At 40.1% G+C, this 18,708-nt stretch overlaps 1 protein-coding gene across 8 annotated transcripts in view; it reads left to right on the top strand.

Annotated features, from left to right (window-relative positions):
• The window catches only part of RAPGEF5 (Rap guanine nucleotide exchange factor 5), a 274,179-nt gene that overhangs the window by 119,418 nt on the left and 136,053 nt on the right, over nucleotides 1–18,708 (top strand). For all 8 annotated transcript variants that reach the window (XM_021063441.1, XM_005656686.2, XM_005656685.2 and 5 more), the window contains exon 7: nucleotides 5,632–5,680. In XM_021063441.1, coding sequence (XP_020919100.1) covers nucleotides 5,632–5,680 — 49 coding nt within the window. The remainder of the gene's footprint in view (nucleotides 1–5,631; nucleotides 5,681–18,708) is intronic.

The raw sequence follows: 18,708 nt of genomic DNA, 5'->3' as shown, positions 1-18,708 counted from the left end.
TCCCGTGTTGCTGTGGCTGTGGTGTAGGCTGGCGGCTGCAGCTCCGATTCAACCCCCAGCCTGGGAACCTCCATATGCCATGGGAGTGGCCCCCAAAATGGGAAAAAGACCAAAAAAAGAAAAAAAAAGTCTACAAACAGTAAGTGCTGGAGAGGGTATGGAGAAAAAGGAACCCTATTACACTGTTGGTGGGATTGTAAATTGGTGCAACCACTGTGGAAAACAGTATGGAGATTCCTCAGAAACTGCCATTTGATCCAGCAATCCCACTCCTGGGCATCTATCTAGAGAAAACCATGACTCGCAAAGACACATGTACCCCAATGTTCATTGCAGCACTATTTTCAATAGCCAAGACATGGAAACAACCTAAATGTCCATTGACAGAGGAGTGGATCAAGATGTGGTACATATACACAATGAAGTATTACTCAGCCATTAAAAGGAACGAAATACCGGCATTTTTAGCAACATTGGATGGACGTAGAAATTATGCTAAGTGAAGTCAGACATACAATGAGACACCAACATCAAATGCTTTCACTGACATGTGGAATCTGAAAAAAGGACAGACTGAACTTCTTTGCAGAACAGATGTTAACTCACAGACTTTGAAAAACTTATGGTCTCCAAAGGAGACAGTTTGGGGTTGGGGGGATGTGCTGGGGTTGTGGGATGGAAATCCTATAGAATCAGATTGTGATGATCATTGCACAACTACAAATGTTGTAAAATCATTTGAGTAATAGAAAAAAAAAAGAAAATGCGGGGAAGAGGCAGAACATAAATCCAAATGAGAATTTGCATCCTTAAGATGTCTGAAACTTTTAAAAGCTTGGTTGGGCATGCGTGCCATAAACACACAGCAGACATTCACTAAGAATGTGTTGAACTGATAAGCCTCATCTAAGTTTCCCTCGATCATGAGACAGGGCTGGTTCTCTTTAAGAACCTATTTCCCTCACAAAGGCCGGGATGAGGAGGGCATGCAGCATTAAACTGCATCCTGGATTTAAAGGAAGAATCAAGCAGATATTCTAATTCCCAGATGTTCCATTCTCATTAAGAAAGAAGTGGCTCCTTGGGTGAGAGACCCAACCCATGTCTGCTTCAGCTGGTATGGTTTGTGAGAGCAGGTGCCAAGGATTGACTCTTGTGGGGACCTGGCTTTCGGATGCTGTCAGCCCCTTCACCCTGAATCTGAACAGTTAGCTTTTCTTCAGCCCAATAACCCTATAGCTAATTCATGTTTGCTCCCTTTGCTTAACAACCCTAACTCCAATGAAGTCCACCTGAGTGGCTCAATTAGAAGAATCCGATTTCCTCTGTCAACACCTAGCTGAAGGGGACAGCGGGCAAGTGGTACCAAGTCTTGCAATGCACCCTTGGGTTGCAGGTAGTATACATCAGGCAAATGTATAGATAGATTCTCCTGGGGATTGCCACCCCCTCAAAACTGGCAGGTGGCTGTGAGGAGCCAGTCTGTTTTTTATGTTTGTCAACTCATGTCTTAGAGTAACTCAGTAACAGTACCTCTCTCAGTATGTCATCTAATTTAAAGCTACCCCCTCCTGACCTGGGTTCACCCTCTGCTGGAGGTGAGGTGTTTTAAGGTACTACCACAAATGCTTTGGTCCTGCTCCATTGATCAGGGCAGGGCTTGTCCCCTCCGCCTGAGTGCAAGCTGGGTGTAGTGGCTTGCTGTTAAGGAACAGGATGAGGAAGGAGTGCTGGCTTGTGCTTTCAGAGACTGTCACAGTAGAGCTCAGAAGTAGATTCTCAAGCCCCCTGAAGGCTCTTGACAATGGCTTGCCTATGACTTTGTGTCAGAACCATCAGGCTAGGCTGTTTCCCAGCTCCTAACCACAGAAACTGTAAGATATCACTTGAGTGAGACAGTTCTTAAAATCGTAGTGATTATTTGTACTTTTATTTTTATGAGAAAACCATGTTTCTGCACTTCCGGTACAATCCATCTTAATGGGAAAGGACCTTCTCCCTCCAAATTCCAGCAGGAGACGTGCATTGTCATGGTTCTGCCTCCTTCATAGTGTGATGTGTTGAGTTCACCACTTCCCTGTATGCTGTTTAAATAGCTGTAGTGTTCTCAAGAGCGCATTGTAGAGAAGCTTCTAGCTATTAGGCTTCCAAGCCAAGTTTTATCCTTTCACCTGTATAAGTTATCTATTGCTATTTAATAGATCACCCCCAGATTAAAAATCTCTTTGCATTTCACTGGCCTCCCTCAGGCAGCTTTTTTCCTCTGCTGGCCTCTATCTCTTCTCTTAAGCTTCCTTCTACATCTGCCTCCTGTGGAGTGTGAGTGTTGATGGCCCAGATAAGGTGGTGAAACGACAGCTGCCTCAAAGGAGCTTCTGCCCAGAGACAGGCATCCATCACAATTGAAATGATGAATTAAATGATTGCTAGTGTGTTTTAAAAAATCAAGTGCTGGGAAGATGCTCTAGGAGCCTATAATGGGCTCTTTCCCAGTTTGCATTCCCTTGATCAGCGCTTCCCCCTTTGTGTCTTGGAGGAAGAATGACCTAACTTTGGCTTTTTGGTCAAAAACCTTTCCCCTCCAGGGGTAGAAACATACCCTACCCTCTGCCCTACATAAATCTTTTCCATCCTCCCAGACTGCACATGTTCAGGGGATGTAGTGTAGTGCAATAATCTCATTTACTTTATGTGAAAACAGAAAAAAAGGTTAGGTTCCTTCAAAATTTAACTGTGAAGTTCTTGTCTTTCTCAGCTGTCCATCTCTCATGATCTTGGCTCCCCAAAAAGTGCAAAAGTGCTGTCTTGGTTTCTTGCTCATTCCCATTCTGCCTCACTTTCCCCATCAACTCTTTGAAAAGATGTAGTTTTACACAGTGTTGGGAATCTAACGATTTCCTTTTCTGAGCTGTTTCTATTTTGAGCCTCAGTTCTCATTTGTGAAAAGAAAACTGAAGGTCTCATGGAGAGAATTTCGGGTGTGGAGAACTGAAGGAGGCAGGTGGAGAAGACAGTTTCTTTCTTTCTTTCTCTCTTTCTGTCTTTCTTTCTCTCTCTTCTCTTCTTTCTTCCTTCCTTCCTTCCTTCCTTCCTTCCTTCCTTCCTTCCTTCCTTTCTTCCTTCCTTTCTTTCTTTCTTCTTTGCTTTTTAGGGCCGCACCCGCGGCATATGGAGGTTCCCAGGCCAGGGGGTAGATTGGTGATGCAGCTGCTGGCCTACACCACAGCTCATGGCAACACCAGATCCTTAACCCACTGAATGAGGCCAGGAATCGAACCTGCAGGCTCGTGGACACTAGTCGGATGCGTTTCCACTGCACCACGACGGGAACTCTGAGAAGACAGCTTTTAATCCCCTGTAAGCATATGAAGTGATTGACCTTATGCATCCTTTTCCATCTTTGCTTTCTTTCTATCTCTGAGCCATAGTGGATTCTTCCCTGTGAGCTCATAAAATGGGGAAGCCACTGACAAAGTCCCAGTGAGTGTTCATAATCTGCATCTTTGCCCACCCCTCAAATATTTGTGACACTGTGATGGAAGAAAATCCTGAAAAGAGATGTTGTTACTACAGTAAATGTTACAATTTCAAATGTATAAAACAGGCACTAATGTATATTTTATTTTGTTGCTATATTTTTACTACACATACAAGTATTTATAAAGGCTTTCCTCTGTCACTTTTCTCTCCCCCAGCTCTCTTTTCCCCCTTAAGTTCTTCGACTCTAAATTTTTCTACCTAAGAGCATTTTCTCATCTCAGACTCCCATGATTAGAGAGGGATTGCTTATCTTCTCAATAGAATATAATTTTCCTGGGAAAGTCTTAAGGTTTCAAAGAATCAGCTAAATCAAGAGTATACCCTTTTGGGGATTTTTTTTGGTTTTTTTGGCCTCGCCCACAGCATGCAGAAATTCCCTGGCCAGGGATCAAACCTGAGCCATAGCAGTGACAATGCCAAATCAAAGCCTTAACTGCTAGGCCACCGGGGAACTCCAAGAGTATATCGCCTTTTGTTTTTAATAAAAGTATAATTGATTTGCAATGTTGTGCCAGTTTCAAGTGTATATCCTTTTGAATGGCATTCATACTAGCCTGCCAGGGAAAGCACGGCAGTGGAGCAGTATGAGGGCAACGCTGCCTTCTTCAGGGTGACAGTACCCTGGCCGTGGTGAAATTGGCCCTGAGTCCCAGTGTGGCGCTGGGCTGCTTTTGCCTTGGAGTCCATCAATGTAAATTATATTAGTTTCAACAGTAAATCTTCTTTAACCTTGAACTTCCATGCTCTCCCTTTAACATGCCATTAGTGTAATACATTGTTGCAGGACCCTTCCAAACTCATTACTCCCACCACTCCTCTCTCTCTCTCTCTCTCTCTCTCTCTCTCTCTCTCTCTCTTTTTCTCCCCCTCTCTCCCTCCTCCCACCACTCCAAACACACACACACACTCTCTCTCTCCCCTAAATTTAAAAGCTTGCGTCCTAAAGAGGACTGAGCTTGCTTTCAGTAGAACCTCTTTTGCTGTCCAACATAGATTTCCTAAAGATGATCCTCATGTTTTCTTTTCCTCACATATTATCTTTGAAAGTGACTGTGGCTGTCTTTTTTGGTCTCTGTTTGATGTTCCTCTTTGAGAATGGAAATGTTTTTAAGACAGGATTTAAGCTTTCAGAAGGTGTGAGGGGAAGAGAGAGTGAGTGAACAAGCAAAAAATCTGGGCGCATAAGTGGGGTTTAAGGCACTTTGGATTTTAAAGGTTGTCTTGCTTTTTAAAGGTCGGCTGTTGCTATTTCCCCGGCCCTGTGTGTTGGTAACACTTGCTTTTATGTAGCTTAGCATTGGAAATGGTTGCTGTCAACCTGTCAGGCCTCAAGTGGACATTCCCTGTGCTCGAATTAGATCCTAGTCTAATTAAACTAGGATCGCAAACCTCAGTTTTTCTAGAATTTCTCTGTAAACTAGAATCTTTGAGGAGTAAAGAATATTTAATATCTGCCACAGTATTGTGCCTGTATTAATAATTTATTTGCATTATATCTGGATGTTATACAGTTATATTATTGAGGTACTTCCCATCATCCCAGCATAAGAATTAATATTTTTGAAGGTATATATTCTGGCAACTAATTAAAGTAAATCAATCATATTCTTCCAGATTTTTGGCCTAAAATTCTTGTGCAGAGGTTTTTCCATATTATTACAAATAAACAAAAACATGGCAGCATACTTAGCTCTTATTGCAACAGCTCTTAACTTTGGTTATGTATCTAAAACAAAAGTACTGCTTTTTGTTTGTTTGTTTTTTGTTTTGTTTTGTTTTGTTTTTGTCTTTTAGTGCCGCACCAGTGGCATATGGGGGTTCCCAGGCTAGGGGCTGAATCAGAGCTGTAGCCGAGGGCCTATGCCACAGCCACAGCAACACGGGATCTGAGCCATGTCTGCCACCTACAGCACAGCTCATGGCAACACCAGATCCTTAACCCACTGAGGCCAGGGATTGAACTCATGTCCTTTTGGATGCTAGTCAGGTTCATTAACCACTGAGCCACGACAGGAACTCCCAAAAGTACTGCTTTTGATAGCTGCATTTTTTCTTATTCTAACTTGATTTTTCCCTCTCATATTCTATTAGGTGCAGAGAGAGCTAGCAGCTGTTATTGCTTTGAAAGCAAAGAAGTCTGGTAAGTAGTCTTTCATGGGGCTGGAGGAAGGTTCTAATTCTTGGGGGGTATTTCACATGTCATGTGATTGTGTGAGCTGTTGAATGTATCTCAGGAAGCTTTGGTAGAGAATGCAAAAAGTATCTCCATTTGTTTTTCTTTGCTTTTGTTTTTAAATTTTTTAATTAGAGTATATTTGAGTTATAATGTGCTCATTTCTGCTGTACAGTCCATTTGTTTTTAAAATCATTGCTTCTATATCAAAATAGCAAAGGTGTGTATATAGCTCTTTAAAATTCACTGCCTTGCTATATTTCATACTTCAAGGAAAAATGAAATTAAAAATTAAAAATGTGTTTGTAGTCCCCTGCAAGCATGGGGGAAAAAAATCTAGGTACCCAGCAAAAGAAAGCAAATCACTTTGCATTCCCTATCATAATGACAGAAAAATAAATAAAGGTGGTCTTTTTTTTTTTAAGACAGAGTTTTCATCTCAAAGTAATTTTTTCTAAAAATAATTGAATTGTTTAATGTCATTTAATAGCAAGCATTTTTCATAGGAGTTTATATGGCTCTGATTTCGAATACCTTCAGCAGCAGTCTGTAGATGGGAATATGTGGAAGGGAGGGGGATCTTTCACATACATGTTGAGGAGAGAAAGCCATGGTCTTCTGAAATTCCAAGACACAGTAAGGTAGGAAGAACTTGCTTTGAAAGGAGGAGCATGGGACGTAGGCAGAGGCATCCTTTGCTGTTCAGAAGCAGGAGGTGTCCATGCTGAAGGGAGCCACAGACAGAAGGAAGATACTTCTTGGAGAGTGTTAAACCAAAGTAAAGCTTTTCTGATGCAGGCATTATGACACAATCCAAGAACTGCCAAAGTTTCAAGAAATAAATGGAACAGAAATGTCTTCAGAAGAGAAACAGTACATTTTACCATCTTTCTTTTTCTAGCTCGAAACTCTAAAATTTGCTTTTCTCTTAGGTGCTTTTGTAATCAAACATACCCTTAGTTTGAATTAGTTTGTTATGTTTATACTATATCTTTGTTGATTTGGCTGTTGTAAAGGAGGCAGAGACTGGATGCCATAAAGGTACTGGAGAGTGGAGTTCCCATCATGGCTCAGTAGTTAACAAATCCGACTAGGAATCATGAGGTTGCGGCTTCGATCCCTGGCCTTGTTCAGCGGGTTAAGGATCTGGCGTTGCCTCGAGCTGTGGTGGAGGCTGATGGCTACAGCTCTGATTAGACCCCTAGCCTGGGAACCTCCATATGTCTCAGGTACAGCCCTAAGAAGAAAAAAAAAAAAAAAAAAAGTATTAGAGAGGAGATTCAGGGAACAGCCATCTGGACCCAGAGAGCCCAGCCTGATCATAGGGCTCCTCAGAGAACAGCATTAGGTCATGGACATTAGCAAAAGTTTAGGCCAAGATGGAGAAAGGACATCAGTATAAAGTTTATAGGAGGGAAAAATTAGAAATAAATTGTGAGAGCTGATATTGGTTCCTGTAACCATAAGGAGATAAAGGACTCTGGGAATTGGGATGGCAGTGCCTTGAAGGATAGTTTTTTGGTTTGTTTTTAAGTTTCAGAAAAAGTTAAGGAAATAGGCAAAAACTTACAGTACATGCTTGCTGGAAGAAAACAGAGCAAATAAAAAGAAATGGGGCTGGAGAAGGGGATTGCTGATACACAGGGTGGGCTGAGAAGGCCCTGATAGGACACAATTGAGCAAAAACCTGAAGTCAGTGATGGGGGAGCCGTGTGGACCTCAAGACAAGAGCATTCGGGCAGAGGTATGGCTGATGTGTTTGAGGAACAGCAAGGAGGTGAGAGTGGCTGGCGCTAAGTGAATGAAGCGAGCAGAGGTAGGTTTTGGATGTCAGGCTAAGAAGTGTGAACTTTCTGGAGGCGAAGGGAAATGAAGAGGAGGAAGCGAGACACACAAAGGAAAAGACTGTTGCAAAGTTGACTTTATTATAGCGATGAGATTAACATGTCTGTTTTCCTTACTGATTTCCTCTGTGGAGCTTGGAATGTGAATACAACACTGGCAACTTCTCAGGGATAGAGCAAAACACACAGACACTAAGGATGGGGACAGAAATTCATAGTTTTTCAGAAAAGCAGTTTTTCAATGTGTTACAGTATATTACTCTATAATCCAGTAACTCAGTCATTGGAGGTCTAGCTTTGGGCATAATCAGAGATTCATGTGGAGATTCAGGCAGAAGAAACCTATTTCATTGCTTTTTTTTTTAACAGTAAAGAAATTAGAAACAACCCTTTTTTAAATTTTTATTTTTTTTCATTACTCAAATGAATTTATCACATCTGTAGTTGTATAATGATCGTAACAATCCAATTTCATAGGATTTCCATCCCACAGCCCAGGCACATCCCCCCCACCCCCAAACTGTCTTCTCCAGAGACCGTAAGTTTTTCAATGTCTGTGAGTCAGCATCTGTTCTGCAAAGAAGTTCAGTCTGTCCTTTTTTCAGATTCCACATGTCAGTGAAAGCATTTGATGTTGGTGTCTCATTGTATGGCAGACTTCACTTAGCATGCTAGTTGGAAACAACCCTTAAGTTCCCATAATAGAGAAATGGTAAAAGTGATAATGTAATGGAATGTGAAACAATTTTTAAATTCATATTTTGAATATTTAATATAGTAAAATGTTCATTGGAAGAAAGTGTATACAATGAGCATGTATTACTTGTTTTCTTGTTTGTTTGTTTTTGCTTTTTAGGGTTGTACCCTTAGTATATGGAACGTCTCCAGCTAGGGGTCTAATCAGAGCTGCAGCTGCCAGCCTGCGCCACAGCCACAGCAATCCCAGATCTGAGCCATGTCTGTGACCTACACCACAGCTCATGGCAACATCGGGTTCTTAACTCACTGAGCAAGGCCTGGGATTGAACCCGCATTCTCATGGATACTAGTCGGGCTCCTTTCCAATGAGCTACAACGGGAACTCCGCTTGTCTTTTTCATAATAAAAACGACTTCGTTTTTTAAATTAGTATTTAGCATATTCATTGAAAAAAAACTTTGGTAATACATGAATGTATGACAAAGAAATTGAAAAATCACCCATCATCTCACCAAGAGAAATAACCAATAATACTATTTTCTGTATGTATTTCCAGACATTTCTCTCAATATGTAGATATTAAATATAATATATAATATATGCAGGGCTTATAAGGGTGGGGTCATCTTACATGTGCTCTTTTATTTTGTGATAATGGTATATTCATGTGCAATTGTAAGGAGTGATAGGAGCTCACTGTTCCCTTTACCCAGCTCCTACCCATGGTACCATCCTGTAAAACTCCAGGGTGGCATCACAACCAGGATATTGACATTGATACAGAAGATTCCCATCATCACAGGAATCCTGTCTTTTATGGTTACACTAACTTTCCTTCCCTTTCCCTCCTTATCCCTGCAATTACTAATCTGTTCTCTGTTTCTATAATTTTGTCATTACAAAAATGTTCTATAAATGGAATCTCTAAGGGAGTGGCTCTCTCACTTGCTGTAATTCTCTGGAGATTTTTTTCAGGTTGTGTACATCAATGGCTTTTTCCTCTTTATTGCCGAATAGCACTCCATCATCATATGAATGTACTACACTGTATGTAACCATTCACTCATTGAAGGATGGTGGGGTTTCCAGTTTAGACCATTATGAATAAAACTACATGTTCAACTTTCTGTGTGGACCTAAGTTTTCATTTCTCTGGAATAAATGCCCAGGAATACAGTTGCTAGCTTGTTTAGTAATTGCATACTTTGTTTTTTAGGAGCTATGTCATTGCACAAAAATGCAACTGCTAAACTGTTTTGCATAGTGGCTGTACCATTCTACATTTTCACCAGCAATGTATAGGTGATCCAGGTTCTTGCATCCTTGCCAGTATTTGGTATTGTCACTATTTTAAAATTTTAACCATTCTAATAGGTGTGTAGTAATTTGCATTTCCCTAATGGCTAAAAATATTAAACATCTTTTCCTGTGTTTATTTGCCATCTGCTGTCGTCTTTCATGAAATATTTGTTTTTGTCTTTTGCCCATTTTCTAATTTGATTCTTGTTGTTTTTAATTGTTCAGTTTTGAGATTTCTTTATTCTTAGATATCTTAGATGTCAGCTATGTAGTTGGCAATTAGTTTCTCCCAATTTTTATTTTTTGCTTTTTAGGGCCACACCAGGTTAGGGGTCTAATCAGAGCTGTAGCCTCTGGCCTACGCCACAGCAACACCAGAACCAAGCCGCATCTGCGACCTACACCACAGCTCACAGCAACGCCAGATCCTTAACCCACTGAGCAAGGCCAGGGATCGAACCTGCAAGCTTATGGTTCCTAGTTGGATTCGTTAACCACTGAGCCATGATGAGAACTCCTCATTTTCTTATCAAAGTCTCTCACAGAGCAAAAGTTTTAAATTTTGGTGAAATCCAACTTTTTAATACTTTTAAAATGGATCATGTCTTTGGATTAAGTCTTCGCCTAGACCCAGATCCCAAATATTTTCTCTTATGTCTTTTTTTTTCCTTAAAAGATTTTATAGGTTAATGTTTTACATTTGAGTTCATGATGCACTTTGAGTTACTTTTTATATAAGGTAAGGGATGTCGAGTTTTTTTGTTTTTATTTTGGTTTATGAATGTCCAATTTTTCCAACACAATTTATTGAAAAGACCATCTTTCTTCCATTGAAATGCTTTTGCACCTGCATCAAAAATAAATGGAGCATATTTGTGTGGGCATATTTCTGGGTTCTCTGTTCTGTTCCATTGAACAGCGTCCATTGGTATTGACGAGTACTGCAGACTTGATTACTATCGCATAAATAATCCACTTTTCATAGGATTCATTTTCATGCAGTAATGTAGCTCTGTGTTGTTTTTATGAGCCACATATACCCCACAACTTATTTAACTAATTCTTTGTTTTAACTAAAACCTATGTCTAGGTTTTGAATACTTTTCTATAATAAATAATATTAGAAGTGCCTGAAGATATATTCTTGTACATATATCTTTTTGCCCTTTTCCAATTATTTTCAAATAATAAGTTACTAAAAATGGAATAGCTAGGTCAATAGCTTGGTATGGACAGTGTTAAAGTTTTGTTTTTCATGTTTAAGACCTTAAATCATCGGGAATTTACTTTTGTATATGGTGTCAGTAGAAATCAAGATTTATGGAGTTCCCGTTGTGGCGCAGTGGTTAACGAATCCGACTAGGAACCATGAGGTTGCGGGTTCGGTCCCTGCCCTTGCTCAGTGGGTTAACGATCCGGCGTTGCCGTGAGCTGTGGTGTAGGTTGCAGACGCGGCTCGGATCCTGCGTTGCTGTGCCTCTGGCATAGGCCGGTGGCTACAGCTCCGATTCAACCCCTAGCCTGGGAACTCCATATGCCGCGAGAGCTGCCCAAGAAATAGCAACAACAACAACAACAAAAGACAAAAAGACAAAAGACAAAAAAAAAAAAATTTATGTTTTCCTTCTGCAAAGCCAGTTAGTCCAGTAGTGTCCATTGGATACAATGCTAAGTCCATTGTATATAAAATTGATATATATGCTTGAATTTAATTCTGGTCCCTGTATTCCTTTAATCTGTTTATTCCTGTGATTATACTGTCCTGTTTCGGTTACCAATGCTTTATAATAAGACTTTGGGGAACTTAATGGTAACCTGAGTTTCTTGTTACTTTTCTGTTCTCTTCATAGTTTTATTTTGTCAAGTTTCGGGAAAACCCCTATAGAGCTTTTTTTTTTAAGTGTGTCACCTTTATAGATCTTTAGATAAATGGACACTTTGGAGATAAGTGTTTCCATTCACAAACCTAGGATATCTAGGTTTCCACATTATTTTGCTTGATGTGTTTTTTGGTACCTTATAGTTTTGGTTACTCTTTTAAATTAACTTTTTTTAAAAAAGTTATCCTCATCTCTTCCTGTGGTCTCTCAGTCTTTCATTACACATTTTTAAAAAATAAACTTTACTTTTTACACCAGTTTCAAGTTCAAAGCAGAAGGTACATAGAGATTCCGTATAGCTCCTGTTCCCCCCTTGCACAGCCTCCCTTACCACCATGGTCACAGAGTGGTACATTTGTTATAATCAATGAACCTACACTGACACATCATTATCACCCCAAGTCCATAGTTTATGTTAGGCTTCATTCTTGGTTTTATGTATTTAATAGGTTTTGACTAATGTGTAACAACATGTATCTATCATGGCTTAAAAGACCCCTGTGCACCCCATAATTTGTGGATGCCCCCCATCCCCTGGCAATTATTCATCATGTCACTGTCTCCAAAGTTTTGCCTTTTCCAGAATGTCATATAGTTGGAATCGCACAGAATGGAGTGTTTTCACATTGGCTTCCTTGACTCAGCAATAGGCATCTAAGATTCCTTTATATCGTTGCATTGCTCAAGAGCTTATTTCTTGTTACCCCTGAATAATATTCCATAGTGTGGATGTACTACAGTTAATTATCCATTCACCTACTGAAGGATATCTGGGTTGCTTTCATGTTTTGGCAATTTTTTTTAGGGCCACAGGTGCAGCATATGGAAGTTCCCAGGCTGGGGGTCTAATCAGAGCTGTATCTACCAGCCTACACCACAGCCACAGTGACGTGGGACCCAAACCGCATCTGCGATCTACACCACAGCTCATGGCAGTGCCGGATACTTAACCCACTGAGCAGGGCCAGGGATGGAACCTGTGTCCTCATGGATACTATTCGGGTTCATTTCCACTGAGCCACAATGGGAACTCCATGTATTGGCAGTTATGAAAAAAGCTTCTATAAGTATTTGGGTGCAAGTTTTTGTGTAGTTTTCAATCACACACGTTACACACATAGTTTTCAACTACTTCAGGTAAGTAGCAAGGAGTGTGCTTTCTGGATTGTACAGTAAGAATATGTTTAGTTTTGTAAGAAGCCACCAGACTATCTTCCAAAATGACTGTGCTATTTTATATTCTCACCAGCAATGAATGAGTGTTCCTGTTGCTGTGCATCATCACCAGTGTTTGTCATTGTCAGTGTTCCAGATTTTGTTGTTTTAATTTGCATTTCCATGATGACCTATGCTGTCAAACATCTTTTCATATGCTTATTTGATGAGTTATCTCTTAAGGCCTTTGATCCCATTTTTTAGTCAGGTTGCTTATTTTCTTATTGTTGAGTTTTAAGAGTTCTTTATATATTTTGGATACCAGTTCTTTTTCGGGTGTATTTCCAGATATTTTCTTCTAGTCTGTAGCTTGTATTCTCATTCTATGGTGTTACATTACATTTAGGTGTCTGACCCGTTTTGAGTTACTTTTTGTGAAAACTGTAAGATTTATGTCTAAGTTCATTTTTTTGTGTGTGCATGTCCAGTTGTTCCAGCACCATTTGTTGAAAAGACTATCTTTGTTGCATTTTATTGCCTTTGTTCCTTTGGCAGAGATCACTTGACTGTATTTGTGTGGGTTAATTTCTGGGCTCTCTATTCTGTTCCATTGATCTGTTGGTCTGTTTTTTCACCAATACTGCACTGCTTGCTTTACTGTAACTTGATAATCAGTGGTGATGTTGGATATTGTTAGTCCTCCAAGTTTGTTTCTCTCCTTCAACATTGTGCTGTCTATTCTGGGTCTTTTTCCTCTCCATTTAGGCTTTAGAATCAGTTTGTTGATTCACATCTATTATTTTTTTCTAATTGGGTGTTTTGTTTTGTTTTTTGTTTTTTATTTTTTACTTTTTAGGGGCATACAGCATATGAAAGTTCCCAGGCCAGGGGCCAAATCAGAGTTGTAGCTGCTGGCCTACATCACCACCACAGGAATACCAGATCCAAGATGCGTCTGCAACCTACACCACAGCTCGAGACAACGCCAGGTCCTTAACCCATTGAGCGAGGCCAGGGATCGAACCCACAGCCTCGTATATACTAGTCAGTTTCCTTTCCACTGAGCCACGACAGAACTCCCTAATTGGTTTTTTTTTTTTTTTTTTTTTTTGCTGAATGAGATCTGTTTCCTCTGTGCCTGGCAAAAGTGTTGAACTCGAATGAATTCTAGTAGCTTGGTTTAAAATTATCTTGGGTTTTCCAGGAGTTCTCTTGTGGTGCAGAGAGTTAAGGACCCGGCATTGTCAATAAAGCAGCTTGGGCTGCTCTTGGATCCCAGGCCCACTAATTTCTACATACCAGTGGTGCAGGCCCCCCACTCCCAAAAAAATTATCTTGGGTTTTCTGTGTGTGCAGTTACAGGATCTTTCATTTATGACTATTTTATCTCTATCTTAACCAATGCATATAGCTTCCTTTTTTTCCCCCTTCTCCTATTTCATTAGCTAGAATCCGGATATAGGTTGAGTAATATCAGTGATAGTTGACATTCTTATTTTGTCCTTGGCAAAATGAAATGTTTCCTGATTAGAAAAGTAGTATGAGTGAAGAAGGTCATTTTAGAGAAAAACAAAGACCTTTCTGTCCCACATCCTCCAAACTACAACAAATGTGGGAAAAAATCTAGGGGCAAAAATAACCAACAAGGTAAAATTACAGTATTCAAAGAATCCAGTTATGGAAATAAGGAGATACCTACCTGATTCCACTTACCTTCCTACTGCTTGAGTTAGCATTGAGAGTAGATGAAAAATAACAGAGGCAAACTCCAAGATCCTAAGTCATAGGTCTTGCCATCATTCCTTTATCAGATTTTGACAACCTGTTCAATGCCACGTACACTGAAAGGCATGAGGGTACAGTGGTGAGCAAGGACAAATACGGTTCCTGCTGTTTTAAAATCACACTGTATGTTTCACAGATTAAAAAAAAAAACATTAATAAGTCAATAGCTGTCTGAAAAAGGAAAATGTATTACTGAGTAGTTAGGAGGTGATAAAATGAAGAACTATGAAGTACAGCCTTTATTAAGTAGCATTTAACTGCAGAATGGTACTTTCTGTGTATGCCCATTTTTAAAAACTATTTTGACTTTTAAGAGGAAGAAGAAAAACAAGCTGGTATATTTCTAATAAAAAAGTATTAAAATGATAGTTGGCATATCTGGGGCTTGACAGATTGAGAACCCCAATGTCTATGTCTTACAGTAAAATCATTAATTAGGGCGCAGGTGGTCCTGCCGGATTTATGTCTCACTACGAAGGGTTATGAAAACAAAAAGTTTTTTGTTTCAGCTCACCATAAGAACAGAAATAAAAGTAACTGCCAATCAATAGATTATATAAATGATTCAAGGCTCTAGCTTATGAAAAAATCCATTCTCTTGTAATTTTCTAAGAAGCCATTAGGATGTGCCTTTAAACAGTTTTCTCCTCTAAATGCTAACCTTAGTGAACGTGAATAGCATGTTACGGCTTCACAAGATTTTTTTTTTTAATTAGCATAGATATGCTTGCACTTTCTTTTTCTGTTATTGACTTGCTTATTCTGCTGCTCATTATTAGCCAGTTAGAGTCTTGGGAGATCTGTTTCTTCCCCTTTGCAAGGAAATCCACTGCCAAAGCACATTTAGCTCTCATTATCTTTAGATCACATGAAATTTGTGCCATGGTGGGCCTCTGTTTCTGGAAAGCCAGAAATCTCATACAGGTAAACCTCCTTGGCAGTTTTGATATTTCACTCTCTCTGCCTAGGCCATATCTAGTTAAGTGTTGTCAAACTAAGTATCTAGGATATTACTGTTTGGAAAAGACAAAAGGGGTTCTTGCCTCTGTTTATGCCATTAATTATCTGTGTGACCTTAGCAAAGTGTTTCCAATTTGTATCATGAGGGAGTTGGCGCAGCATTGGTAACGTGAGAGATTCCTTCCAGCTCCAATATTTAATTATAACAGCGAATATTTCCATTAATTTCCTTCATTATCCTTAATGGAGTCACCACCTTGGGGATCTTTCATTCAGGTACAAATGAGAGAAAAACAAACTGAAAAATCACAAAGGGAATGTGTCGACTCAGGGAATCTGTGGAGTCAATCAGTCTCTGCGGAAAGAGAGAACTTCCTTCCTGGTATAGGTGCCATGGAAGCCTTGGTGGGGACCTTGCTGGAAGGCCGAAATGCCCATCTCTGGAGCAGCTGCCAGGTGGTTGTGGTGGGAGACAGAGAGGTTACCTCAACCCCCACGAGACCCACAGACTGAGGCTGGGTCAGGTGCAGCCCCCCAGAGAAAACCAGCAGGAGAGGAAGTGACTGCTGGGCGGGGTGCTCAGCGCAGGAGGAATTGTTTGTTTTATCCCAGTCTCATGATTTAGAGGGGACGTGTCCTGCCTGGGAGCACACCAGGTAGAAAGGCTGCAGCCAGGATGCACACCCAGGCTTCCCAACACCCAGTCTCTGGTTTTCTCCATTGCACTGTGCCCCTTCCCTTGTGGGGATGTTCTGGATTCTGGGGAAGAAGGATGTGGTTGTGAAGACCTTCCCATTTTCCACTTTTGTTCCTGGAGATGGAAAAGAGGAGAGTGAAAACTCAAACTTTTCAGGTAGTGGCTAGCATCACTTTTTTTTTTTTTTTTTCCTTTTCTCAAATAAATCAGCCAGGGATTCAGGTTAAAGTGTTATTTTGGGGAGTTGCCATCGTGGCTCAGCAGAAATGAATCTGAGTAATATCCATGAGGATGCAGGGTCGATCCCTGGCCTTGCTCAGTGGGTTAAAGATCCGGTGTTGCTGTAAGCTGTGGTGTAGGTCACAGATGCGGCTTGGTTCTGGTGTTGCTGTGGCTGTGGTATAGGCCAGAGGCTACAGCTCCAATTCAGCCCCTAGCCTGGGAACCTCCATTATGATGAGGGTGTGGCCCTTAAAAAAAAAGTGTTATTTTTGGACCGAGATATTTTACTATTTCTTTGGGATATCAAAATATGTACAACAAGATTGTATGAAATGGTTTTGCCTATCGTGTTTAGTTTTAGCTCTTTAGAAATAGGCTAGAAAACATGAGAGAGAAGCCAGTGTTTTATATCTGAGTTAAATTGTTTCTCCTAGCCTTAGAGATCCTTTTGTTTAATTATCTTTGAATCCTATACTTGAGTTAAAATAGGCTTTTGAATGGGTGTGTGCTTTCAACAACCTGGTTAATGCTATTTGCTGCACACTGAACTGTGTGTGTGTAAAATATTCAAACAAGCAACCCCTGGATCTGGTGGTCATAGTGGACCAGTCAGACAAGTTGAGGGCCTTTTATCAGCCTGGCTAAATTCCCAGCTTTGAAGATCGACTGTTGATAACAATCACTGGTCACCAGTAACATGTTGTAGGAACTCAGCAGTTTCAGGCCCCCTTCTTAAGTACGAGTCTGTGAGATGAGGAAAAGTCAGTGTTGACAGGAGGCTCTGCCGTGAGGTTGGAGGTCTCAACACAGTGGAAGAGACATAGTCTTTTTCAGGGCAGAAGCTTTCCAAAGAAAAGACATCCCTGTCGCTTTGTCAAGGGAGTGGAAATAGATCGACTGATTATTTTTAACAGCAGAGAAAGGCTTTTGCTTGTGCACATTTAGAAGAAAAAAAATAACCACTAAGTCTTTGGAATTGCTCCAACTTTTATGATCCTCTTAACTTTTTACTTTTTATTTTTAGTTGACATTCTTCTTTTAGTGTAGCACAGTGTTTGACTTTATCCTCTTGTGAACACATTGCTTAGAGATAGGAGAATGCATCAGAAATTGGGACTTTAGAGTAGATGGTAATAATACAGTTAAGAGCCAGCCAGAACAGACTTATGTGCTGGTACAATTACTACTGTCTCAGACTGTGATTAATTTGTTATTGAAAAAGTTTCAATGCTCTTAAAACTAAAAGCTATAGTAATTTTCTCTTGAATAGTTTTTTGCATCTAATCTCTGAGTGCTCTAATAATATTCAAGCTAAAAAGTACTATATAGTGGCAAAAGTCTCTTAGCTGTACTGGAAGCAATTAAGATATTACTTAATTATTATTACTATTATTAAAGTATAGTTGATTTACAATGTTTTGTCACATTCTGTTGTACAACAAAGTGACCCAATCACACACGTTTTCCTGTGTTGCAGAGTAGGATCCCATTGCCCTTCCATTCTAAATATAACAGTTTGCATCCAAAAAAAGCCCAGAATGACCTTCCATCCCACTCCCTCCCCTTCCCCAACTGCTCCCCCCACCCAGGAACCCCAAGTCTGCCCTTCTTGGCTGTTATCTGTTTCTGCTTTTTGTTTGTTTGTTATTTTTCGATAGGATTATCTGTTCCATATTTTAGATTCCACAAATAAGTTATATCATATAGTATTCATCTTTTTTCCCCTGGCTTACTTCACTTAGTATGAGAGTCTCTAGATGCGTCCATGTTGCAGCAAATGGCATTAGCTTGTCTTTTTTATGGCTGAATAATACTGTGTTGTGTGTATATATATATATATATATATATATATATATATATATATATACATCACATCTTCTTAATCCATTCGTCTGTTGATGGACATTTAGATTATTTCCATGTCTTGGCTGTTGTGAATAGTGCTGCTATGAACATAGGGGTTCCTGTATCTTTTTCAGTGAAAGTTTTGTCCAGACATAGGCCCAGCAGTAGAATTGCTGGATCACATGGTAGCTCTATATTTAGTTTCCTCAGGTACCTCCATACTGTTTTCCATAGCGGTTGTACCAATTTACATTCCCACTAGCGGTGGAGGAAGGTACCTTTTCTCCACACCCTCTCCGGCATTTGTTATTTGTTGAATAACAATGGTACCTCATTGTAGTTTTGATTTGCATGTCTCTTAATTTTGAGTGATATTTTCAACCACTCCAAATTTCCCAAGTCTTTCCCAGGCTGTCCTCAAAGAGTGCGCCTTGTCCTCAAGGAATTGCTGTTTCCACATGGTTTATATTTTGTCCTTTTTTTCTCTTCCACCTCCTGGATGATGAGCTGGCCCTCTTGGTCAGCACAGACCCACACTGACTGTCTTGTTAGCCCCACTGAATGTGCATTTGTTAGCCAAGAGGAAAGCAGGAGCATGTGTTTTCCCCT

Source organism: Sus scrofa, chromosome 9 (assembly GCF_000003025.6).
Source record: "Sus scrofa isolate TJ Tabasco breed Duroc chromosome 9, Sscrofa11.1, whole genome shotgun sequence".
Taxonomy (NCBI): Eukaryota; Metazoa; Chordata; class Mammalia; order Artiodactyla; family Suidae; genus Sus; species Sus scrofa.
The sequence above is the reverse complement of the archived record's forward strand: the minus strand, read 5'-3'. Positions and strand labels throughout refer to the sequence as shown.